Below are 26,985 nucleotides of genomic sequence, written 5' to 3'. Positions count from 1 at the left end.
ATAAAAACCAATGTCAATATTTCTCTCTTAATTAAAATCTCTAAAACCCTGTAAACCTAACAGCTCAATATTAAAGTGGGTATCACTGTGAGTTATCTCATCATAAAAATTTAGTCACGTGTATCATATGTGACTTTTTCATCGATAAATAAACACATATCATGCACTATAAATCACAAAATGATATCATATTTTCCAATCATTTTTATTTTCCGTTTACAGCATGGCATATACATATTAATCAAAGAAATGGACATCGTAAGTACAATATCTGACCAAAAGTGTGTAAAAGGGACTTCGAATAGAGTAATACGACATGTATGTAGGGAAATTAATCTTAGACAGAGAGAAAGAGTAATTATGTATTTCGCTTGAGTTATGACTCGTCACTGTGATAAACTCATTCATTCCTAAAACTTTACAAGGAAATACGCCGGTCTAAAAGTAAAAAGAATAATTGCTAATAATCTTAATAACCGCCTCTATGACAGCAGATAAATAACAAAAAATCTTTTGTGATTGACCTCAAATTATTATGAAAAAGCAGTTAAGCACCTATGAAGGGCATTTTCCCCGTAGCAATAAACCACCGATAAGGGGGGGGGCATAAGATATTAACCCACCATAGTATAGTTGCTAATAATTGCGGGGTTTTAATTTTGCTTAATTCGCATATTCATCTTAATTCGCGAATTTGATCAACTGCATAGTTTTACATACCACAGGTCATATGAATGCCGCTTTTCGAGGTAACAAAGATGATTCGCGTAAAGAAACCCCCAAAATAAGTTTCAAACAGTAAATCGCCTAATTTTACAGCTATACAGTTTAATCATGCTAAAGAGACATTTCAACTTTACACAATAATATCAAACAAAATCCTTGTAAAGTGTGAAATAATATTTTTTTCCATTTGGACATTTGATGAACCGGTACCAATGTCATCAAGTTTACCGATGACGGAAATATAAATATTAGATATGTTTCAACTAATGACAAAAAATTACCGACATACAATGTACAAGATTTTATTTGCTTCCTACTGACATTTTTCATACCCTGTAGTGATATGTTACTTAGTATTTGAGCTGTTTTAAATCTGATGAGCTATTATCATCAACTATTGTACTTCAGAGTAATTGCGACTTTCAGGTTGTTCCTAGTTCTCAGCTTACTTCACTTGATTACTAAAATAATTGTCAAAACTTTTTTATATAAATGTCTGTATCATGTGTTTGGTGTAGAAACGGCATAATACGGGGTTTAATATCCCAAAACGATGTTGGTAAAGTATGATATTCCATCGATTAGTCCCACCTTTCAATGGTTATGACGTCACAAAAATCACGTCAAATTATGACGTCATAATCACCGGAAGGTGGGACTAATCGGCAGAAAATCATACTTTACCCACTTCGTTTTGGAATCTCGAAATTCTCGTATCAAAACCGTCCCCTATTCATCAGAGACGTGACTTCAACGTACAGCCTAAGAGGTTGCTTTCTTTAAAACGATTTCTGGAGCTTTTAAATTTCAGAAATAATCTGAATCATTTTAAAACTTGCACCGTTACGTTGTACTGATTATTGGTTTCGGCAGAAAAAATACCCAAGTCGCCACCAATATGGCGTTAAATATATAATGAAAAGATAGAACCATATCCCATGCAAGAAATTGCGTATAAATTATATATAATTGCACATAATGGAAGATAATGTACATCTCTGGTCCCAATGATATCAAATAGGTGGTGGCAACATGGATTGTGGACTAATTCATATACCACGTGATAAGTGATAGTGTGGAATTAGTATCTCCAGTGGTAATGGAACGTAACTCTTTATAATATTCCCGTTGAAATGACGTTAGCGCGGGATATCATATTTTAACGTCATTTCATCACCAATGGAAACAATAGTCCCGCTGATACGTTATCAGGTATCACATGGAACATGTACGTGAATTAGTCCCATTATAAATTAGTGCTAGCATCATTGTTCTATCGTATCAAATTCAATACTGGCAAGGGTAAACGGTAACCAATTGTATACAAATGATGTGGAAAACACAAGCACAAGACATTTAGCCACTTATTTCCTGTAAAAAACAATAAATTATAATATTATTACTCACATGGCAAGACTTATCGCGGACATAATCAGTAAAATAGACACAATAACCTAACGCAATTATGAAGTTGTACACGTTAAACATCTAAAGGCTACCAACAAAACATACGTGAGTTTTCCTTGTGTAAGTGAATGTTTGTAATAATATCTTTTAAAAGAGTTGCCCAATACGGATGACGTCATAAGCACCGGATGGAGGGACCACTAGACGGTAAATTGTACTTTATCCACGTCGTTTTGGGATCTCGAAACCCTATTATTTATAGCTATACGGATCGTGGTTGTGACATTGAGTCAAATCTATGACTAAATCCTAGCGATCTTAACTCAAAACAAAATACCTTTAATGTATACCCAGCATCTGCTAAAATAATTAGAAACTAATAAAAATACATCTTCTCCGTGTTGACAATTACCCGACTTGTTTCCTTAGTTCAGTTTAGTCTTCGGTTGCCGTTTGTAGTATATCAACATGGAAACCATGGTGATATTCATGGAGGCACTGACTGTGTTGTTGATGAAGACGACGACATCCCTCGTCTGTAGACTACTCGTCAGCATCCTCACTATAACACAATACAAAGATGATAACACCATTACAACATCCCACACCATTATACTACAAACCAAGTACTTTTTGAATTTCACGATCAAAGTAATTTCGTGGAGATTGAATATCAATTAGTATTATTTAGAAAGAACTAGTATTAAACTAGCTTACAATGTATATTAAAAGGTATTTTTCATGCCCACGAAATTAGATCTAAGCAATCTTATTTTGAAAAAAAAATCGCGAAATAAAGTATTCGAGAAAGAAAGATGGTTTTCACTACTTCTTTTCATTAAATCTGTACATTATATTTAAACACGCCTTCCATTTCACAATATAAACAAGAGGCCCAGAGGGCCTGTATCACTCACCTGGTTTGTAATACCAAGTAATGTTCTGAATACAGGTTCATTGTTTCTTTTCTGAAGGAATTTGAATATTTACTTCAAATTCCCCTATTGGGCCCCGCCCCTCCTGCACCCAGGGGGTCACAGCCAAAATTCATACAAGTTCTGTTAACCTTCCCCAAGGATGTTTGTGGCCAAATTTGGTTGCAATCCATGCAGAACTCTAGGACAGGTAGCTTTCTAAAGGATTCACTTCTATTTCCCCTATTGGGTCCCGCCCCTCCTGCCCCCGGGGGGATCAGAGCCAAAATTTCTACAAGTTCTGTTCCCCTTCCCCTAAGGATTTCTGTGGCCAAATTTGGTTACAATCCATGCAGAACTCTATGACAAGTTGCGATTTAAAGGAAATGTTGACGGCCGACGGACGCCGCGCCATGACATAAGCTCACCGGCCCTTCGGGCCAGGTGAGCTAAAAATCTGTTGTCAGATTTTGCTTTGTCATTTAAACAGGATGTCGATTAATATGCGGAAACAATTCGACTATTGATTATTTCATATGAGGTGTTTAGTTTTTCATGGAATCAAGGAACAGTTACAAAAGAACAAACACCAATTACGACACCAATAGCAAAGATACTCTCAAATCGTACAGTAAAAAACAAAAGCTGACACGGAAGTTAAAATTTCTAAAGTAAATTCAGATAAATTAATTGTGTGAAAATTTTAAGCCTTTAATAAACATATCCGATACCAAAGTTTTCTAGTGGAGATAATTGTAACTAGTTTCCTGGTTCAATATAATATCAGTAATTCGAATTCGTGTTTACCTAGAGCTCCATACGCTGCTATAGTCCAGCTAGTTTGGCTGATTTGCCCCGGTTCCTTCTTCTGGTACAGTGTTCTTATCTGGGTTCCTTTACTGAATATTGTCAGACCTGTCACCCCGCTCTGTAATAAATAGCAACCAGTAGGGTATGCAAATCAAAAAGGCTATTGATAACTTCGCATGTTTTTAAAATAAACGTCTGCCCCTCTTTCGTAATTAAATCACTGTAACATATAAACTCATATACCTTTATTAGTACATACTTCTTACAAGGAATAGATCGACCCATAACCCATTGCCAATCAGCTGGTGCGAGTTATCTGGAATTTATTTTACTAAACCATAGAAATTGTGTGATATTTCATCCCATGTCTATACCCCGATAGGGGTAATACGCAGGAAATTATGGTATGTGTATCTCGATCTACATTTTCTTTCTATTGCAGTGAACATTGTATACTTCAATATGCATGTACATGTATTATCTACAGCCATCAGTTTCCCAATCTACTATTAAATCAATGTAATCATGGCGTCAGAAAACATTTTTCCAACTTCACTTCAAAGCAAAAACACAAGTAATAATATATTTCTTTTGATTATATAAAAACTCAGTATAAGTCGAACTTACCATAGCTGTGTTTAATATGATTTCTGGAAACACTCCGAAGGCAAGACATGAAAAGAAGATAAAATATCTGTTATATTTGTTAAGGTCTGGATTTACCTGTAATCAAAGAAAATATTAATTGCAAATCTCAATAACACCCAAAATACAACACAGAATTTATTTAGATGTTGCATTTAACAGAAAATATCGCTAATTACATATTTGATGGCCAATCATGAATTTGGTAAAATCTGCTTTATAGATGATGCCATTGCATACTGTTGGTAAAAGCCGAAAATCTATAAGCAGGGCTAACATACAGTTGAAAAGATTTTTAAATGGCATTTACGTTCGTTTTATTTTAAGTTATATTGTATATTTCCTATTATCAGTCTGAATTTGGAAGAATGGCTTCGAATACTGGTATCCATGTAGTAAATGGGTCCTATTCTTTACTTCCAGGTGGATCCATACATTTCTGCATAGTATTATTTTGTAATGGAAAGGATACATTATGAAGTAGAATAACGACTGGATTCTCAGCATACGATTGTAATGGAGCATCAATGTAATCAATATCAAATCTGAAATGAAATTTAACATTCAACATTATTTAGTTGTATTAGTCAGTTCTTAAAACATGGTTTAAAGGACACAGTTAATAAACATCACTTTAAAATGTCAGAATCATGACGACTTTACAATGAATTATTTCATGACTGAAATGATGCCAAAAGTATGTCTGATTTTACAATGGTTTATTTCATGATTGACACGATATATATGACGACTATCTCAAATTACACGTAGTTTTACTATAGATAACATATATCAGCCTGTCCTACCTTGAATCACAAGAAAGGTATACTCAAAATAGGCTGGAAGTGGATAACCTTTAGCAAAATTGTAAGACAGAATCACAGAGTATCTGCAAAATATAAATACATAAAGGTACATTAATGAAAGTATGGTATTCATGAAGGATATTTTGAAGTTGGTCTGTACATTGTTTATAAATTATCCTCATCCCTGACAGATGAGTAGATGGTCTAGTGAACTATACTGGTTGGTGACTTATTCTCTCAACGTACCCAGTGAGTCTTATCTTATAGGTGTAATTATACAAGTTGGTACCTGTCGAAAATTAGTTGTCAGTGAGTATACAGAATGTAGTGCATCATATATGAATAAGTCAAAAATATGTGTAACCCTCCTACTAGCCACATTACTACTCTTATATAAAGAGACTGTATAGAGCAATGATATGGCAAGGCAAAATAAATAGTGTCCAACAATAATTACGCCACTCTTCGAGCTACCAGATCCAGATATTTTCTTATTGCATGATGTCTTGAACATAAAACCTGAAATAGAAGAGGGGGGGGGGGGGGTAATTAAATACGTACACTATTTAGACGAAAAGGAACCATACGCAGGATAAACAACCCATTGCGGAAACCTCTCAGTCTCTAGGCTTCTGGAATTTTAATTAGCGACATTGATATGCATGCAACAATCTAGACGTCAGTGGTCGTGTATGAATGATAAGAAATGTCAGGTATTGGGCAATGTAAATAAGCAAATATGCCCAAAAGAATGAAGAAAGATCTTAGGGCAAATGAAGAACGACAATAAAGGACCGAAAGAATACAGAACTGCATACGGATAACAGCATGAACGGCAATCATTTTAGAGATTCTGGGTCTAAATCTGGAGAGGAGTAGTACCCGTGTCATGCGGCATGTATATGTGCTGTGTGTTGCATGTTTCTTTTTTCTACTTACTATCTCACTGAATGTGTATATACGAGACAGAATATACCAGTTATAGGCAATGGATACAGTGGTATATCTCAAACAAACTTACTGAAACTATTGTGATGAACAACAGAGAAGACATCATGTGCTATTTTGAAGAATAGACGTTTTGCCACATCCAGAATTTGCAATGAGACAAAATGGATCGTAGAGACAGATTTACTGCTATCCATTACCGATTTTACAACACCTGTGGAAAAAAGATCTCGGCATGCTGAAACGGCCGAAGGAAGAAAACAGTAATTGAATTCTGAGAATTTCGCTCATTGGAACACAGATGAAAGACTATCCTAATTATGAAGAGTCACTATGTTGACAACTGTGAAAAAAATCAAAAAGGAAAATGCTATCAACTTTATCATATCTGAGGTCAGCTATGAAGTTAAAGAGAACAGAAAAAAAACTCTGACAGAAGATGATAGGTGGATCAGCGTACTGAACCATTCCCCGTTAATATTTCTTATATTAAAATACTCCAGTGCTGGTAAGTACCGGTACATATGTATTTTCTTCAGTGGGATCAACAGTGACAGAAAAAATTAGCATGGTGTACACATCATTTCTCCTCAATAAAATTTGGAAAATACGATGTAAATGGAATTAAAATTACAAACGTAAGAAAGAGATAAGTGTGTCCAAAAGACATCTAAATACATCAAACAGTCACCAAATAATGGATTTGTACCACATTCTCTGGATAATTTGACCGCCACAGACTCTGGTGCATGTAAAGACATATATGTGTTATCTTAAGACCTTAGAAGACAAAACAGTGGTGGCAAAAATGACTAAACTGTCAGAAGTAAAATACTTGGGTATTTTTTAAAATTTATATAATGACAAAGACTTACAGCATGCAAAATTAGGTCGAGAATATATATTAGCTGAAATCAAATTAGGTGATTGGAATCATAAAACTGTAAGGCGGCTGGGCAGCTAGGATATCAGGAATACTGAAATTAATCCAGAAATCCAACCACACTTAGCATAAAGATGTACAAGGCATTGAGGGTTCCATTGAGCATCACACCCAATTGCCCTCTTTAGAAAGACAACAAAACTTGAACTAGCTCTCTGGAGGAAGATTTCAAAACTAGAAATATCTGGTTGACAATCTTTCAGAAGGCAAAAACTTCTTCTAGTCGGTGTAGTAGATGTTGTCAGCATTTAAATAACAAACAGAGGTAGTCAAAGAGTCAAAAAGTGGTTTAACTATTTGAGAGGTCTTTCTGTTTTGTGTAAATGAACAAATACACCATAGTCAGTAGTCTAATTCTCGCCATAACCATATGCTAAAATATATAATAGTACCTCAGTCATCACTGTACATGGTCACCTGAAAGTTGTTTATCATGTTAGGATAGTACTGATCAATTTCCATAAGAAGCTGACATATCACATGCTGACTTGATTAGGATTGTACAGTAGCAGGTTTTACCGGTAATCGTACATAGTGATACGGTCGCCTTCTAGTCCTGCACTAAGGAGGATTTCTCTTAAGGTCAATCGGTAGAGCAGCTGACCAGTAAGTTTGGGGCTGCGGGTTTAAGCCCGGCTGTCAGCTGCCAGCTGCCGGCTCTTACTCTCGCCCTATTACATTTGATGCCGTAGACTTCTCGAAGTGGAAGCATTGGAGGCTTCCTTGGAGAGGGAACCTGGGCTGGTTAGGAGGGAGTAGTGTAGCAGATTTTAATTCTGAATAGAGATACAGTCGCCTTCTAGCTTCGCACTTGGAGGAATATCCTTTTAGCTCAGCAATAGAGTGGCAGACTAGTAAGTCCAGGGTCGAGCCCAGCTAGCAACACACTATCTTCGCGGCGGCCCTGTTACAGTACTTACCATATGGTTAATGAAATTGAAATGATATTTTAAGGTAGTGGGAAAGTCTGTACTTCACACACATTTCATACACTTACATGGCCATGGCTATTAATAGGATGTAAATATAATCAGCCAACCATTTTGCTATGGTCATGTAAGGACGGCCTCCCATGTATGGGGTGTGCTGCGTGTATGTTGTGCAACGTGTGTGTTTTGGGAGACTGCGTTATATTCATGTTGTGTCTTCTTGTATAGTGGAACTGTTGCCCTTTTTATAGTGCTACATGTATATCACTGAAGCATGCCGCCGAAGCCCCCAAGCAACACACCCCACGCAGTCACATTACACCGGCAACGGGCGAACCAGTCGTCCCACTCCCGGTATGCTAAGCGCTAAACAGGAGCAGAAACTACCACTTTTATAGACTTTGGTGCATGTAAAGACATGGTGTACATGTGTTATCTTAAGACCTTAGAAGACAAAACAGTGTTGGCAAAAATGACTTAATTGTCAGAATTTAAAATACCTTGGGGGTTTTTTAAATTTATATAATGACAAAGATTTACAGCATGCAAAATTAGGTTGAGAATATATATTAGCTGAAATCAAATTAGGTTATTGGAATCATAAAACTGTAAGGCGGCTAGGCAGCTAGGATATCAGGAATACTGAAATTAGTACAGAAATCCAACCACACTTAGCATAAAGATGTACAAAGCATTAAGTGTTCCGTTGAGCTTCACACCCAATTTTCCTCTTTAGAAAGACAACAAAACTTGAACTAACTCTCTAGAGGAAGATTTCAAAACTAGAAATATCTGGTTGACAATATCTCAGAAGATATCTTTGTACAAAGCATTAAGGGTTCAATTGAGCTTCACACCCAATTGCCCTCTTTAGAAAGACAACAAAACTTGAACTAGCTCTCTAGAGGAAGACTTCAAAACTAGAAATATATGGTTGACAATATCTCAGAAGAGATCATTCTGTTTCGTGTAAATGAACAAATACACCATAATCAATAGTCTGATTCTCGCCATAACCATATGCTAAAATATGTAATAGTATCTCATCACTGTACATGGTCACCTGAAAGTTGTTTATCATGTTAGGATAGTACTGATCAATTTCCATAAGAAGCTGACATATCACATGCTGACTTGATTAGGATTGTACTGTAGCAGGTTTTACCAGTAATCATACATAGTGATATGGTCGCCTTCTAGCCTTGCACTAAGGAGGATTTCTCTTAAGGTCAATCGGTAGAGCAGCTGACCAGTAAGTTTGGGGCTGCGGGTTTAAGCCCGGCTGTCAGCTGCCGGCTCTTACTCTCGCCCTATTACATTTAATGCCGTAGACTACTCGAAGTAGAAGCATTGGAGGCTTCCTTGGAGAGGGAACCTGGGCTGGTTTGTGGTTCAAGGGTGAACATATTGAAAGGAGGGAGTAGTGTAGCAGGTTTTAATTCTAAATAGATATATGGTCGCCTTCTAGCCTTGCACTAAGGAGAATTAGCTTCGCACTTGGGGGAGTATCCTTTTAGCTCAGCAATAGAGTGGCAGACTAGTAAGTCCAGGGTCGAGCCCAGCTAGCAACACACTATCTTCGCCCCAGGGCTTTTTCTCACTGCATTGGGAATGAGGCCTGTAGCTTTGACTCTGGGAAAATCTGTGACAAAACCAAGATTTGGGAAAAATCATGAAAGATGCAATAAAGCATAACAAATAAGATTGTTTATTTGGGAAATTTATGGCATGAATTGGGAAAGATTGAGAGGTTTTGCCATGGGGAATGGGGCCAAATGTGTTAGGATGACTTTAATACTCCATCTCTAGGTCACGAATGTGAATCCCATGTGGGGCAGTCTTTATATCTTTATATGACCCTGGCTGTAAATAGGACTAAAAACTAATAAAACTAAACCAAAAACTGTGACTAGATGTTTCAATCAATTGAGCATCCAGCCAGAACTAGAACTTAATTGAACTAGACTTGGTCGATTATCTAGCTGTGACCAGCCCCTGTTTGGTATATACTTTACATGTTCAACACATGAGTAACCTTCCAGTGGAGTTATCTGGAAATCAAATCATTTCACAAAACAGCTATGCATGTAAAAGGCCTAAGTTTACTTCATGGGGCCTTAACCTGTGACATGCAGCCAACACACTGGAAATCACAGAAAGAGCTGAATTTGTTATGTCCATCTTAAAAATCTAACAATCTGAGATGTAAAGGCTAGCAAGACAAGACACTTTTACAACATTATGGCATGTTGACAGTCAGCAAAATAACATGAGAAAACAGCTGACCAGTAAACTCTCATGTTATGGGAGTACATAGTATGTCTGTTTTACAGTTAGTATTTTAAAACAAAGGCTCAGCAACCCAGGTGAATGTTCAGCTTTATTATAATAAGCCAAATAAATATCCTAAACAAATTACTGTATATGTGTAACAGGAGGGGAAAAAATAGTGGACAGACATTGGTTCAAACCCAGGACCTCCACGTCGTGTAAATGAAGTGGGTCGGTATGGTTTGTACGTAGTGTATCATATGGTCCCTGTCACTCAGCGATGAACCAAGTCCAGTCCCACTACACATGTATGTACATTGTGTAAGTAAATATTAAATGCATTATCTCTGGTATCATTTTATGTTATATGATAAAACCCAACATTTTGTGTACTAAGAAGAAAAAACTAATACCATACCACTTATGAATAATTCACCAACTTTGTAATTTGTTATTGAAACATATTGTAAGCATGAATGGCATGGAGCATAGCCCGAAATAGACTAAAGAGCTACCGAAGCGTTAGCAGCAGTAGGGGATCACACCAACTCCGAAAACTGAAAGTGAAAGTGAAAGTAGCGTGTCAGTCATGTCAATGTACAAACAATATCCGGGTGGTACTTACGCACATTCCTCGACTAGAACACTCGTCAAACTTAGACTTTGAGTACTCTTTGATTTAAGAATCGCCAGCATTTGTGGTAGTTTTAACATTAGACATGTTACAACACATGTGAGACTTAAAAAATTGCAGAGGGCGTTAACAGCAGACGAAATTTCCGCCGCCATGTTTGAGTTCGACCTTTGTCCTTTAGTGCGGAACTATAAAATTTTGTAACGTTATTTGAAATAAAACATATTTGTTATTTTTTATAACTAGTTTCCTCGCATTTTATTACTTTGTGTATTTTTATATTATGAATCTCTAAAATTAAAAGGAAAAAAGGATTCAACTTTAATCCGTTGACTTTGTTTTCTTTACTGCGGACCTGTTTCTGTTTACATCGAGCTTCCGTCGCAACATGGCAACTAAAGAAGCAAAGGGGAAAAAAGGGAAAGATGGGGAAAAAAGAAGTGCTAAAAAGAGTGAAGAGTCCATAATTGATGATGAAAAGAAAGAAGGGTCAATTATTGGCGGGACTGAATCGTCGCCAACCGAAGATAATGTGCAAGAATCACCACGAAAAGAACCTACCCCCGAACCGGAATACGATGAACCACAGTTGTCTGAACTGATTATAGAAAGGTGATCTACATTATATTGATCAAAGGATTTATTATCAATCTACATTTATGTCGATTGCTTGTTGAATTATGCAATTATATTAAATGTCGGAGTTTTGAAGTGTCACAACACCAGACATCTAGATCTACATTTACAAATAAGCATTGTCATGATTGAGATAGAGAACAAGGCCAATAACAATCAGACACTCTCTCACCGTCATGAAAACCCTGTCAACGGGTTCTACGACCAAATACATACAGATAAAGATTTTCAGTTGATTGTATCTGTCATAATTACAAATGCTACTCGCAGGTTCGCAGGTTTTCGGCCTCATTGGAAGTCAGGTGACTTTTGGAGAGGCATTGATGGGCTCCGTGCTTGCGGTGACTGATAGGTTTTTTTATACCCCTTCCTACACGACTAGAAATTGAGTTCCGGCTGCACGCGCAATTAAAAACGTAGTGTTTACAGTTTAGCATACTCAGTGGAGCCGAAGGATATAGAATTTGATTTGTCATAATTAATGTTTTAAAATACAGTATTTGGCATTATTATAGAAATTGGTGGTAATAGTGGCGAGGCTTTCCCCAGACATCTGTTGACACCAGTTGGTATAGTAAAGATCGATAGTAGACACACTATAACTTAAATTCAAGATTGATCGGGTAGGTACTTGGATTTGCAGGCCAGTATAAGATTGTCTCTAAAGTGATTTGGCCTTATACCTAATTATTAATTATTATTGTTCATTGTTTAACACACAGAATCAGTCTGCTTTATACCTAATTATTAATTATTATTGTTCAGTCTGCTTTTGAATATGTTGACATTTGGTGCACTCGATACGTCTTTAGGAAGACCATTCCACAGGTTTACCACACTGGCAAGCGACCATTTCTTGCCGGCTACCAATTCTCGCCATCACATTTGTACTTGTATGATCACACACAATTTTCAGAGTATTCTTTGTGGAAATCTGTATGGTAGTGTCTTCTATCAGAAGATGGCTTTAGTGACTAAAATTTCATATTAATTGTGCAGATACAGATACGATTGCGAGAATTGATACTTGCCAGTACGGACAGTATGGTCACAAAGATCTGGGAATCGAAGATAATCGGAGTACACAGCTGGTTTTGGCATTTTTTGACATTGGATATCAATGTTAAAAATATTGTCACACACATCATTTAGACTGTTAGATAAAAAGGAGGCCATGTGGTAATCGTACAGCGTTTGCTTCCAGAGATAATTTTTTGGGAGCTGGCGAAGAAGTGAATGCCAACCAAACATCTAATACTAAACAGCCGGTTATCATATAATGTCTAGTGAAAATTGGCTACATTCCAGGCCCCTCCGAATGTCGGACGATGTGATTGCCTCTCGATTCTTGGGCTGTCATGTCTAGTGTTCGACCAGAAACCAGACCAAAATGAATAAAAACCATGCCAGCAGTATATCCTAAGCCTAATCGATAAGGGTTGTGACCAAAGGATTTATTTGTACCTCTTAAAGTACTGGCTCTAGGTAACTGAAGAAATGTACACATCATGCATGTAGAATATGATCTAAGCATTCAACATGGTAAGGTACGAAATTCATACATATTTTCTTATTTCATTTATTATGCTGAGCTAGCAGGACTACATTGTAGGTTATAAAAAATGTTGACACTGTTGTTTTGACGTTACATGAAATTACCACCGCAAAATGCAAAAATCAATTTTAATTGTAGTACAGATTAACAAAAGGTTATAATGACTGACCCATGTATATGCAGTTCAATTACACTCTGACCAACTGCATTTGCTATATGGTGGCTGCATAATTGTACCATCTTTCAACCTCACCTATATATCCCAACAATGTTAGAGGTTATAATACAATCTACCACCACAGCACATTTGAAACATCAAGCCATATACACCAGTCAAGATGTACATGTGTTTAAATGCAGTACAAAATTGTAAGGTTGCAAGAAAGAAGAGATAATGAGGCTGCATGCCTCACAATCTCACCATGACACCTTGCAACAGCACAAGTGGTATAGTGGTGGGACGATTATTGATTATAATTTAAAATTAATTGATTAATGATCATATATTAAAAGGTTAGTGATATTTGATTGTGAAATTAGAAAAAAATATTTCCATATTTACTGGTCTGGTTTTGAATTGACCCTATGACATTTCAAAACAGAGGTCCTCAAACACCTAAGACCATCCCTGGTCATTGAAGGTCATAATTATTATTTTTTTTTACCCTTCTTCAGGTTTAAAAACTTTAAAGAAATCCAAATCCAACAGTTTAGCAAAATTCATATATATGTATTAATGCATATGTAAACAACTGCATCATTATATGAGGTCACAAAGTCGCAAGGTTGTGAGGTGAGATTGCAACATGTGGATTGTATAGAGATGACTTAGTGCCATATTAGTACACAAATTCTCTTTGTTTACAGCTATGAAGGTGAGAAAGTTCGAGGAATGTACGAAGGGGAGAGTGTGGCTAATTACACAGGCGGACATGTCTACAAGGTAGGTGAAAGTTTTTGTAATTGGTAGAATTGGTATTTTTCTTTATTTTGGTTTCAGATTGAAATTCAAAAGGACTTTATTTCTTTCCTCGTAAACAGACACTTTTGTGAATTTGTTTGAAATTTCAAATACTTATTTAGAATATGACACAATCAGTCCTCGAAAGCTGTTCTCATTCACAGACTTGCCAAATTGTAAATTTTGATAGGATCTGTAATAGAACCTTAATTAATACCTCCCACACTATGCAATAATTCATTATTCATACATGCAGAATGGACTGTACTTCAGACAGACACATTATCCTGTATATAAAACTACACCATAACGCTTTTGTGCACCTGTAACTATACATTGTGTGTTCATTAACAGCTTTGTACAACAAATTTGTTATAGGGAATGTTCATGGAGGGACACATGCATGGAAAAGGGAGTTACACATGGAGTGATGGTGTGAACTATGAGGTAATATTTATCATTGTTCACTTAACACTGACAATAAACCTAATCATACTATACTATAAAAATAAATTTGAACCTTCTTATTAATACTTTCGAAATAAAAGCAGATTCTTTCAAAAAAAAATTTAGATTTTTGTTTTTTCCAAAATGAGACAAACTTGAGAAATCTCTATATGCACAATTTTGAAGGGTATGCTATTATTTCTTATTACTACTATACACTTAAGTCAAAATTTTAAATAAATTGTTCTCAACGCATCAACATACTTTAGTAAAAAGATAGCAATTAATATTGATGACCACATGAATAATATTCATAATTTTTTTAAAAAAAACAGGGCGAGTTCTACCAGAACAAGGTGACTGGCAAGGGAATTTACCGCTGGCCAGATGGCAGGTAAGGAATCACTTTTAGATTGATTCATAATGTGAGGGGCAACATTGATTAAGTATTGTAAACTTTTATATGTACACATTCACAAACTTCTAAATTCAAATTGTACTGAGATCTAGGCAATATTATATCTGACATATTTTCAATCTAAAGTCCAATTTGATCCAATATTCTATGTCTTTCTATCAGATTATCATAAATTTCATGATGAATGTCAAATTTCTAAAGAAGAAATCAATTATTTATGAGGATTTTGCTAATTAATGAAGACTGTGTGGAAGTTTTATGGTTGACTTCATATGGAATTACTTTTATTTCTCTTTGAGACACCATGTCAGACTTCTGCAAACCTTTTTAGCCCACCATCATCAGATGGTGGGCTATTCAAATCGCCTTTCGTCCGTGGTCCGTCGTCCGTCCGTCCGTCCATCCATCCGTTAACAATTCTTGTTACCGCTATTTCTCAGAAAGTACTGAAGGGATCTTTCTCAAATTTCATATGTCGGTTCCCCTAGGACCCTAGTTGTGCATATTGCATTTTGGGACCGATCGGTCAACAAGATGGCCGACAGGCGGCCATCTTGGATTTTGATAGTTAAGCGGATCTTGGATTTTGATAGTTAAAGTTTGTTACCGCTATTTCTCAAAAAGTGCTGAAGGGATCTTTCTCAAATTTCATATAAAGGTTCCCCTAGGACCCTTGTTGTGCATATTACATTTTTGGACCGATCGATGAACAAGATAGCCGACAGGCGGCCATCTTGGATTTTGATAGTTAAAGTTTGTTACCGCTATTTCTCAAAAAGTACTGAAGGGATCTTTCTCAAATTTCATATATAGGTTCCCCTAGGGCCCTAGTTGTGCATGTTGCATTTTGGGACCGATCAGTAAACAAGATGACCGACTGACGGCCATCTTGGATTTTGATAGTTAAAGTTTGTTATCGTTTCTCAGAAAGTACTGAAGGGATCTTTCTCAAATTCCATACATTGTTTCCCCTTGTACCCTAGTTGTGCATAGTACATTTAAGGACTGATCCATAATGCCTTTCGGGACTGATCGGTAAACAAGATGGCAAACCGGCCGCCATCTTAGATTTCATTGTTAAAGTTTGTTACCACTATTTCTTAGAAAGTACTATTGCGATCTGTCTCAAATTTTATATGTAGTGTGTTTGAAAAAGTTTGAAAAGCAGGGAAAAGATCCCTCTTTCCATTGTCAGACATAGATCATTCTTTGGTGGGCACCAAGATCCCTCTGGGATCTCTTTTTTATTACATGATTTCTTAAGTCAGTATTTTGTTCAATTTCCACAGTACCTATGAGGGTGAAGTGGTGAATGGGAAGCGTCATGGCGACGGAACATTCCGCTACAAGGGAAATAAAGTGTCCTATACTGGAGAATGGTGTGCTGGCAAAAGGAATGGAAAGGTTAATACTAATTTGTGGATGAATTCAATAAATATTTTGATAAAATATTCATACAAAATTTGAAAGAATTACTTGATAAATTATTTTTTATATTTGCTGCCATTTTATCAAACCATGGTCAAGTTTCAGAAGAGTTAATGAAAGGGGAAAGGGGGCTTAATACTAAGCCTGGGTTTATTGCTTGTCAAATACAATGAATTTACACATGTTTTATTCTCATTATCATACAGCCTGTTTCTGTATTCTCAATATTATAAAAAACATAGTGAACTTGTTAACAAGAGTGTAATTCCTTTGAAATTAGTTTTAACTATTTTAACTATTGTTTTTTTTCTGCTTTACCATCTATTATTTCATACATTATGACAGAACAACTATTTCACATTCTATTTGTTGAAATGAAATTAATTTACAAATTGTTGAAATTTATAGGGGAAAATGGAATATGATAGTGAAGGAAAATCCTTTTATGATGGTGACTGGGTGAGCAATGTCAAACATGGCTGGGGTACACGTCAGTATCCCTCTGGCAACATTTACCAAGGCATGTGGTTCAACAATGTCCGCCACGGAGAAGGAACCATGAAATGGCATGACAAAAACCAGCTCTACACTGGCAACTGGGAAAATGGCATCCAAGTAAGTTACACTGTTCTCAGTCTGTGTGTTAGTGATGTTTATTGACATGTTCATTTCACAAAGGACTGTGTGCAGCAAAAGAAACAAAAGATTTAATTTCATAAAGATTCAGATTTAAATGTTGATAGTTGATGATGAGTTTATTGAATATATCACTCCTAATGCTGATGATATTCATTTCATGTTTTGCACAAGTAATGACATTTTCATAATTATAATGATACTCATTATTATTGTCATTTAAATTTTAAAAAAATACTACCTGGTACTAAATTAATACAATAAATCTGCATATGTTGGATTTGAAAATAGATCTTAAATTTTATCTTTGTTTTCCCTAAAGCATGGTATGGGTCAACATATTTGGTTGCTGCGCCGTAAGACTGGGTCTCAGTATCCTCTAAGAAATATGTATGATGGCGAATTTGTCAATGGTCATAATAAATCTTAAACTTTATCTTTGTTTTTCCTAAAGCATGGTATGGGCCAACATATTTGGTTGCTGCGCCGTAAGACTGGGTCTCAGTATCCTCTAAGAAATATGTACGATGGAGAGTTTGTCAACGGTCTCAGACATGGATTTGGGACATTCTTGTATGCCAATGGAGCCAAATATGAGGGTGGCTGGAAAAACAACATGAAACATGGAAAGGTATGACAGTGAATTTCCAAACTGAATTAATCATAATTCAAAACGTTGGGGGATTCTTTCTTTCTTTCTTTTTTTCTTTCTTTCTTTCTTTCTTTTTTTCTTTCTTTCTTTCTTTCTTTCTTTCTTTCTTTCTTTCTATTCTTTTAATGATGGCTGGAAGTGATAACTTAAATTTACCACTTATCACCACTACATCTTACCTGTGTAATTTAAAAATAATATCCATTGTTTTTAATGCATAGTGTATAGTGTTCTGGTGAGACAGAGAGCTATAATATTATAATGTTTCATAGAAAGGATGAAGAATTTACAAATGTTATATATATAAATATTGGGGAAGTAACTACCCAATGATAGTCATTAAGTAGGCAATCATATTGATGAATTCTTCACTGATTATCATCCTTACAGGGGAAGTTTACATTCAAGAATGGCAGAATATATGAGGGAATGTTTGAGAGGGACCACATTGTAGAATACCCCGACTTTACAATGGACGGGGCCACCACACCTGACATTACTCAAATCAGGACACGTACACCGCTACCAGGGGGTGAGTTCATAATATTATTATCATTCGTAAATTTCCAAAAAATGATTTTATGTTGATAAGTACCAATATGTTATGAAGATGTGTTATTTACTCTTAATAAATTATATATCTGATTCTCTTATATTTGATGTAATTTAAGTTTGTGGGTATGTTATATCCAATATGATACTTTATTTTTATAAAACAATGTCTCATTATTTAATAAGCACTAAGTGTATGCTTTTTACTGTAATACCGTATTCGACCCAATATGCGACCAGGGCATTTCAAAAATTGAAAAAGTGAAAAGGTGCTAATAAGACGAAATTATTGCAAATCTAAACAGTTTTGTGTAATTTTGCTCCTTATTTATACCTGAGCAACTGAAATTGAGGCCTCAAAATGGGGAGAGGCGCTTATAGGTACAAATGGGCACTTACTGGGTTGAATAAAGTATTTCAACAATTTATAATCCTTTGCCCTACAGACAACCTATCAGTCCACAGTAATGAGAGTAGGAACACCATTAGTCCTAGCTTCCAGCTGGACATTGACCACCTCCTGAATGAGCTCACGGACTATGACAGGGAGGAAGAGGCACAACAGGTCAGTACTGTACTACAGCAGTACACATTACGGGACATATACCTTAAGTTCTGGGAGGTTTACTAAGAAAGGAAGAATGTCTCGGAGCAGATGATATGCCGTGGGGTTTCATGCTTCACAATAGACTGGTTCAATCAATGATTTACCACTGACTGTAATACGCTGAGAGGGATGTTACAATAGGACCAATGAGTTTGCAAAAAGGCAGAAGAGGCTCAAAATTTAAGCCATGCATAGTAGAGTAATGGAGTTTTAATAGTACATGATGAGAAGAAAATAGCTCTGTGGGAATATTTTCATAAGTGTAATACCATTAATTATTATTTAATATTAGTTATCCAATTATTTATGATGACTTCTTAGGAAAGTCCAACTTTGTTTTCTGAATGTAGAATGGTGATATCATGAGTAACATAGATGTATATTACCATGATGGTAACTGTATTTTCCTCTTTTCTTTATAAGTTTGTTTTTTGGGTACCTGTATATTAACTATATGAAAATATTTTCCTCTTTTATTATAAGTTTGGTTTCAATTTGCCTATTTCTTTAGCGATTGATTGAGTTTACTTTATGGTTTTGACTGGTAATGTACTTTTTGAGGGTTATTTCTATAGAGATGAATATTTCTATTTAAGGCCCTATGTGTGGTGATGCGTAACATCAGCACCCTGAGGAAGATCTACAATTTCTACAGTAGTCTTGGTTACGAGGAGAGTTCAGACAACACTTTTGTCATGAACAAGATGCAGTTCTGGCGGTTCATGAAGGACTGTAAACTCCATGATGGCCAGCTTACCCTGATGGATATGGACAGAATGCTCGGTAAGTGGTGTAACAAATGGTATAGTTGTCTCCCTTTTGATATGACAAATATTCATATTTATATAACCTATTTACACTTTAGAGAAGATTATTGATCATGAATACAGTTTCTTACACCATTAATTATTTGTCACAAATTTTAGCCTTGAGAGATTTTTCTGTCAACACTTAAGTTATGACGGATTGTGTACTAACCTTTGAACCGAACCGAAAGTGCAAGCAAAATAACTGCATGACATCATGAATTGAATAAAATTCATCCAGCATAAGTCAATGATGTTATCAATTTTAACATACAGTCAATGGAAACATGATCATGTTGCGATTAAAATGTTTATTGTGACACTTATCATGCCCATATGTTGGAGAAAAATGATCATTCCCAGTATTTGGGTTCGTTTGTGAAAAAGATTTTCACGATTTACCTCAAGACAGTGAAAGATTTTATTGGAGTTGGTTCTCAGGAGATGTATTAGCCTTTTGATTTTAAGCACACATTAAAAGTAGACATTTCTGGAAAAATAAATCAATGCTTTTAATTTTTTTTATCTTACAGGTCACAATAAGGCTAGCTATGAGGTCCACAACCCTTACGAAAGAATCTTGATCCGACAGTTTGTCAACAGCCTCATCATCTTGGCTTACTATCTCTACCATGAGGAACATGAGTAAGTCTAAACATTAAGTTAGTTATTGGTTAAAAGACATTTAATCAATTGAAAACTCATAAAATCCCAGAAAAACTAGAGGAAATCAAAGCTCATTTTGGTAAGAATATAAGATTTTATCAAGTAGCTTTTATATTAAAGCAAAAGTGTTCTAAGACTTGTGACAATAATATAATTTATCAGACAAAAAAGTTGTGAGAATGTTTTGTTTCTTTACAGGGGAAATGAGCCCATCCTGGCCAGCTGTATGTCCAAACTGATCCACAACAAAATCCTGAGGCACGCATGCAATGTTCAAGGTATTTTATACTGTTCTCTACTCTTAATTGTATACCCATATGTATACCTAGTACTAAGTTGATATGTAAGTTTTATTTCATTGTGGTTTTTTTTCAAAACAAAAACAGTTTTTGTATCTAGCAAATGAAAATAATAGTTGATTCCAAACAATTTGTACCCAGTTTCTTTTGAATGGAGTTGTGTATATCAACACTTTTATTGATCCTTTTAGGTCACTTTTATCATGAGAGCCGGCGGTCAGTCAATGCTCTTGTCCATCTTGACCAGTCCTATGAAGTGTACCAGGCCATCTGTGCCCCGAGAAAGGTAAGTTTTGTATGGAGACAGAGTACTTTGGCTTCTAAAAACTAAAACTATTTCACTTGGATTATTTATAACTAAATTTTTTGTGTATTTTACACATTTTTACCAGTACCACAGGATCAGAAATGATGATTTTTATCAAGTAATGTAATGCTAAGGCTCAAAATGAAGAAGATGAAGAAAAAACCACTAACAACTTGGATACTGCTTTCTTTACAGTTAGCACCAAAGGACAATTCCATGAAGATGAGACAGTTCCTGTACATGATGAAGGTTGGTGTTTAGTGTGTAAATCTGTTAAATGATAACTCTTTATCTGCAATCATTGACCATTAATTATAATAAAATACCTGTATATCATGCAATAAAGAGAAATGTTATGCACGATGTAAAGACACATTACTATCTCCATTTGTATTAGTTAATGTATTTTAATGTATTTTCATGTGAAACAGATTAATATTTTCTGATGGCAATACAAATTTTCTAAACAAAAGGAAATGAAGATGTTAAAAAAATATGTATCTTGATGTTTTGTGCAGGACCTGAAGTTGATAAACAATGACTTGAGTCCTAAAGCCCTCCTGGACATCCTGTCAGCTGATGATCCTAGGGTAGCTGACGGAGAAGGCTGCTGTAACCTGGAGCTGGAGGTGAGCTTTAATACATTGTAGTTGGGGGAAACTGTAGTTACAATGTGAGAAGGAGCTAACTTCAAACAGCTTTGTAAAATCAGTGAGAGATATGCCTTGATTATCTGTCATTTTGTGTCTTATTGTGTCATACTGAAGAATGTATATAGGTATTTCTTAATTTTTTCCATAATGTTTGTAATGATTTGAAAAATTAGATTACATCTGATTACCATGTATACTCATTCATGGTTTATCTTGTTTTTCCCCCAGATGACCTTTTTGGAGTTTTTTGAAGCTCTGATTGGCTCGGCTGAGGTGTTTGTTACAGAATCTGTGGTTAAGGATCCAACAACTCCTAGACCTAGTACTGTACTTACACCAGAACAGAGCATGTTCTCTATTGTTTTTTTTTTTGAGCATGTTCTCTATCCCAGTATCTCCGTCACGGATGGCAAGTCAGGTAATACCACTCTACCTCACACTGTATCAACATTTCCTGGTAATATTGCTTTTACCAGAAAATTTTTAAAAAAATCCATTCTGAAAGAATATTAATGAATATGTTTTCATTTTCAGTTTGCATTTTTTATATTGATAAATTTGACCAGATTATTTTATCATTCATTAAAAAAGAATGCTTTGAATGAAACAAAAAAGAAAATATTCATTTGGAAATAGTAGCTATTGACATGAAGTGATAAAAATTGGGCAATTATGGAGAGGGTTTGAATATTTCTTATTTGTCTGATGTTGAATCTTTTTACTTTAAGTTTATTATGCTAGTCTTCAAATGTTTGTCCAGGTTGGAATGGATGCAGTAGAATCCAATGCCCAGGGTTCCCCTCGTCAGGGTACTGTTTCTCCAGAAACTAGTTCTCCTGTACGAGCTGTTTCCTCAGCCGACGGTACTACTAAGACAGGAGAAATAACATCCAAACAGCATGAGGTTGGTTTTACATTGTCAAATAGAAATTTTATTGTTCTTAATATTTAATTTTGTATATACATGTGTATTGTCAAGTCAGCTCCTCCTAAATAAAACTTTTAGCATTATTTGGTTTAAAGAAAGTTTTTTTGAAATTTTTGTGAATAGATATATAGATTTAGAAATCGATGATATGGTTGTGTAAAGAGTTTGCTATGTGTATAATTTGACACACTTAACAGCTGTTTTTATTATCTGGAGGAATGGGAGTTTTTGTACACTTGAAATTGATTTGGAAATTATCAATCTTACAAAATGGAACATAATGATACAACATTATGATGTTAGAACAATTGCTTTACCAATGCAAATTCCGCAAATTTTTGAGCTAAAATGTTTTTTAGGAAATGCTTTGCTTTTTAATTACCAATAAAGATAATCCTTAGTACATACACTTGTTGAATGATTTTGATTTGTTTCAGTCTGGATCTATGGCCACAGGAGCCTCTGAAAACGATCAGCCGACTGCTGTCAGTCGCCATGACTCTGTTAAAGGTAAAGTCACTAAATTGTTCTCTGATTTTCTATACATTCTGGTTGAATGTATGAAAAATATGTACAATAAAAAAATAAGCAATTTAGTTCATCAAGTGTTTGTATTGGATATATACACAGCCTTTTTTGATTAAAATTATTATTAAAGTTTAATATTACTATAAATCATCTTTGTTGAAATGACAAAAATGATAAAAACTTTTTATCCATGTTTCTATTATACCATGTATATTATTTATAGATAAAATCATTTTATTGCCTCGATCCAAATTAGAACATTTTTTTTTTCTAATAAACTTATGTACTCTGAATCTTCTCTGATGACCAATTAGTTATTGGTATTGTTACATTATTTATTTGCTTGGAAAATGCACAATATGACTTTCTCTCAAACTGATGCCACTCTCACTAATCAACAAGAGTAGATTACTCTGTACATTAAAGTGGTATCTTCCAGATATAGTAGTATAAGTACATTAATTTAGTAGTAAGTAATTAATATTTACATTTGTGTTCAGATATCCAGCCGTTAGCAGAACAACAGAAAAGTGCATCTTTTGTGAGCACCCATACCAATGCTACTGATGCTGACGGTCATATGTTGATGCAGAGCTCTGTCTCCATCGGGGGTCACACATTTGGGGGCCAGACTGAGGGTGATGAGGAGGGTGATTACAAACATGGTGAGCTTATTGATGTAGAGAATTTATTCATGACAGTTAAATGTGCGTGTTGATTTTGGAGAACTCCAGAAATAGAAATCTATTGACATATCAATTATAAATAATTAACATTTAATGCATTATTTGAGAAAATAGATTGAATCCAAAATAAACCCCCTTCTTATTTTGCTAAAGTTTTTATTATTAAAGAACAGTTAACTTCACAATGTCTCATCATAAATAATACTGCAATATTTTGAGGAACTATAGTTGTAGTCAAATTATCTCAATATTTTAGTGGGGTTTGAATAATATATCTTAATATATGCTGTTGGTTTAAAATAATTACTTCCTAAACATGTTTAAACACATATTTTGTAAGAGGCCTAAATTCCTTGTGGATCAACTGTCAATTGCTGTCATCCATTATGTATTGCTACTTAATATAAACTTTATTTTATTTTGTTTCATTTTCTGTACAATAATTTACAAAAATAGCATCAAGTATAAACAAGAAAGAAATAGTATTGGGAAACAAGTTTCAAACTTATATTAATTCATATCCTAATGCTACTTAACTTAGCTCCTATTGTAATTTATTTTTGATAATTTAAAACAAGAATCTAATTTTCCTCAGCCAAAGGATTTATTCTGTTTCCTTTGGCTCGTTTAGAATAAAGTCATTCCTTATTTTGGTTATTTAGGTGAAAATTCAGTAGTTTTTTTATACACTTTTGAATTACAATGTAGTGTCATATAATGCTATTTAAATATAGTGTTTAAAATATCCCCGTAGAATTAAAAAAAGGAGTCACAGACCTTTCTTGTAAATCTATTTGATATTTTCAAACAAATACATGTGTATTTTACATTTTAGAATTTGAACGGCCTTTTAGATTATATTCAACTACCAAAGAAATACACAATATATTTGTGCATTATAATGTTTATAGCTTTATTTTTTAGCTCACCTGGTCCGAAGGACCAAGGTGAGCTTATGCCATACCGTGGCGTCCGTCGTCCATCGTCCGTCGTCCGTCGTCCGTCCGTCCGTCCGTCCATCAACAATCGACTTCTTCTCCATAACCGCTGGTCGGATTTCAACAAAATTTGGCTGGTAGCATCCTTATGGGCTACTAACTGAAAATTGTACAAATGATGGGGCTGACCCCCCAGGGGCCTGAGGGGCGGGGCCAAAAGGGGTCAATTTGGCTATTTCCATTTAAACGACTTCTTCTCTGAAACTAAGCATGGGATAGCACCCAAAATGCAATGGTAGCATCCTTATAGGGTGATGATTCAAAATTGTACAAATGATGGGGCTGACCCCCTGGGGGCCTGAGGGGCGGGGTCAAAAGGGGTCAATTTGGCTATTTCCATATAAACGACTTCTTCTCTGAAACTAAGCATGGAATAGCACCCATAATGCAATGGTAGCATCCTTATAGGGTGGGGATTCAAAATTGTACAAATGATGGGGCTGACCCCCTGGGGGCCTGAGGGGCGGGGCCAAAAGGGGTCAATTTGGCTATTTCCATATAAACGACTTCTTCTCTGAAACTAAGCATGGAATAGCATCCATAATGCAATGGTAGCATCCTTATAGGGTGGGGATTCAAAATTGTACAAATGATGGGGCTGACCCCCTGGGGGCCTGAGGGGCGGGGTCAAAAGAGGTCAATTTGGCTATTTCCACATAAACGACTTCTTCTCTGAAACTAAGCATGGAATAGCATCCATAATGCAATAGTAGCATCTTTATAGGGTGGGGATTCAAAATTGTACAAATGATGAGGCTGACCCCTGGGGGCCTGAAGGGCGGGGTCAAAAGGGGTCAATTTGGCTTTTCCATGTAAATGACTTCTTCTCTGCAACTAATCATGTGATATATAAATATAGCACCCATAATGCAATGGTAGCATCCTTATAGGGTGAGGATTCAAAATTGTGCAAATGATAGGGCTGACCCCCCCAGGGGGCTTGAGGGGTGGGGTCAAAAGGGGTCAATTTGGCTATTTCCATATAAACACCTTTTTCTCTGCAACTAAACATGGCATTACGCTCATAATGCAATGGTAACAATGATGTTATCATATGAACGACTTCTTCTCTCCAACTCAGCATGGAAGAGCACTCATAATGCAATAGTAAAATCCTTATAGGATGGGGATTTAAAATTAAACGGTATGGCAAAGTATAGGGCTGACTCCCTGGGGCCTTTGACCCGGGGCCAAAAAGGTCAATTAGGCTACTATTTTAATATAAATTACTTCCTCTCTGAACCTTTGTATTGGATAGCATATTTGTATGGTATCTATAGTATCATTATGTGGTTGTGTTTCAAAATTAAACAAATTTTGGAGTCAATTTTACTAATTTTTCTAATTGTAAGAGTCTTTGTGATAATTACAAAAAACAAAAAACAAAACCAGGTGAGCGATACAGGCCCTCTGGGCCTCTTGTTTGATAAATATTAAAATGTGCTGTGACAATAGGCAATTTACACAACTGTTTCTAATGTTTGACATTTTAGTTGGAATGGCTGAAACTGATGCTGAAGAAGATGAAGAAGAACTTGATGAAGCCACTAGACAGTTCAACTTCTGGACTCATCAAATCCACATTTTCTTTGTTCGAAAGTTTTTCCCTGCGGCTGAAAAACTGTCACAGTTGAAGACATCTGTAGAGAAAAAGAGAATGGATGAGGCTAAAGATCGTCTCAAAGCTGAACAAGATGCAGATGCTTTAAGACAAATCGGTCAATGTTAGTCTGGAATTCCCTCGTCCAAAATTTTGACTAAAGACTTGTTAAGTTTTTGTGTATGAACTATCTGTGATAAAAATTATTCAATCCATTTATATATTATTGCAACTATTCAATATTTCTTTATCCATATTTTTATAAAAATACAAATGAATTAAGATTTGTTTCAATAAAATAGTATTGTATTGGCAATTAATGTAAACTGTATCTGAAATGGCAAACTTAGGACGATTCGTTAGCTACAGGTCAATGATGCTTAAAAGGAAAATAAAAGTGGTATTTCTATGAACTTCAAGAAGATTTTTTGATTTAGAACTTAAGAAAATGCTCTGCTTTCAAATGTTTATTATTAACTCTCCTTTGATGAAGATTTATTCATGTAATAAATTATTGTAGCCTTCTCATGTTGAGTATTTAAATTTTAATTCGTTTTAGTTGAATATGATCATTAAATATGTGAGTAAT

General features: G+C 35.4%; 2 protein-coding genes across 3 annotated transcripts; one reads left to right on the top strand and one right to left on the bottom strand.

Annotated features, from left to right (window-relative positions):
- Positions 1–189: 189 nt before the first annotated feature.
- On the bottom strand, positions 190–11,232 carry LOC138325271 (solute carrier family 66 member 3-like). Of its 2 annotated transcripts, XM_069270817.1 has the most exons (7): positions 11,025–11,232; positions 5,309–5,391; positions 4,975–5,047; positions 4,485–4,551; positions 3,855–3,975; positions 2,546–2,695; positions 190–2,097 (listed from the first exon to the last, which is right to left on the bottom strand). In XM_069270817.1, exons 1-6 carry the CDS (start codon positions 11,186–11,188, stop codon positions 2,559–2,561), a joined length of 645 nt encoding a protein of 214 aa, XP_069126918.1. In that variant the 5' UTR covers positions 11,189–11,232; the 3' UTR covers positions 190–2,097; positions 2,546–2,558. The 2 variants fall into 2 exon arrangements, with proteins under 2 accessions (XP_069126918.1, XP_069126917.1); XM_069270816.1 differs by having other exon boundaries at positions 190–2,695.
- A 154-nt stretch (positions 11,233–11,386) lies between these two features.
- LOC138325268 (radial spoke head 10 homolog B-like) lies at positions 11,387–26,921 on the top strand. Its single transcript, XM_069270808.1, is given in 21 exon segments — positions 11,387–11,645; positions 14,092–14,167; positions 14,564–14,632; positions 14,968–15,026; positions 16,340–16,454; positions 16,887–17,093; positions 17,569–17,745; positions 18,157–18,298; positions 18,765–18,883; positions 19,522–19,708; positions 20,265–20,376; positions 20,596–20,675; positions 20,888–20,982; positions 21,199–21,252; positions 21,522–21,632; positions 21,885–22,028; positions 22,030–22,074; positions 22,417–22,560; positions 23,022–23,094; positions 23,613–23,777; positions 26,290–26,921. Coding segments are annotated over 21 exon segments (2,634 nt in total). The 5' UTR covers positions 11,387–11,421; the 3' UTR covers positions 26,526–26,921.
- Positions 26,922–26,985: the final 64 nt, after the last annotated feature.

This window comes from Argopecten irradians, chromosome 6 (genome assembly GCF_041381155.1).
Source record: "Argopecten irradians isolate NY chromosome 6, Ai_NY, whole genome shotgun sequence".
NCBI lineage: Eukaryota > Metazoa > Mollusca > Bivalvia > Pectinida > Pectinidae > Argopecten > Argopecten irradians.
Note: the sequence above shows the minus strand (reverse complement) of the source record. Positions and strands in the feature narration are given on the sequence as shown.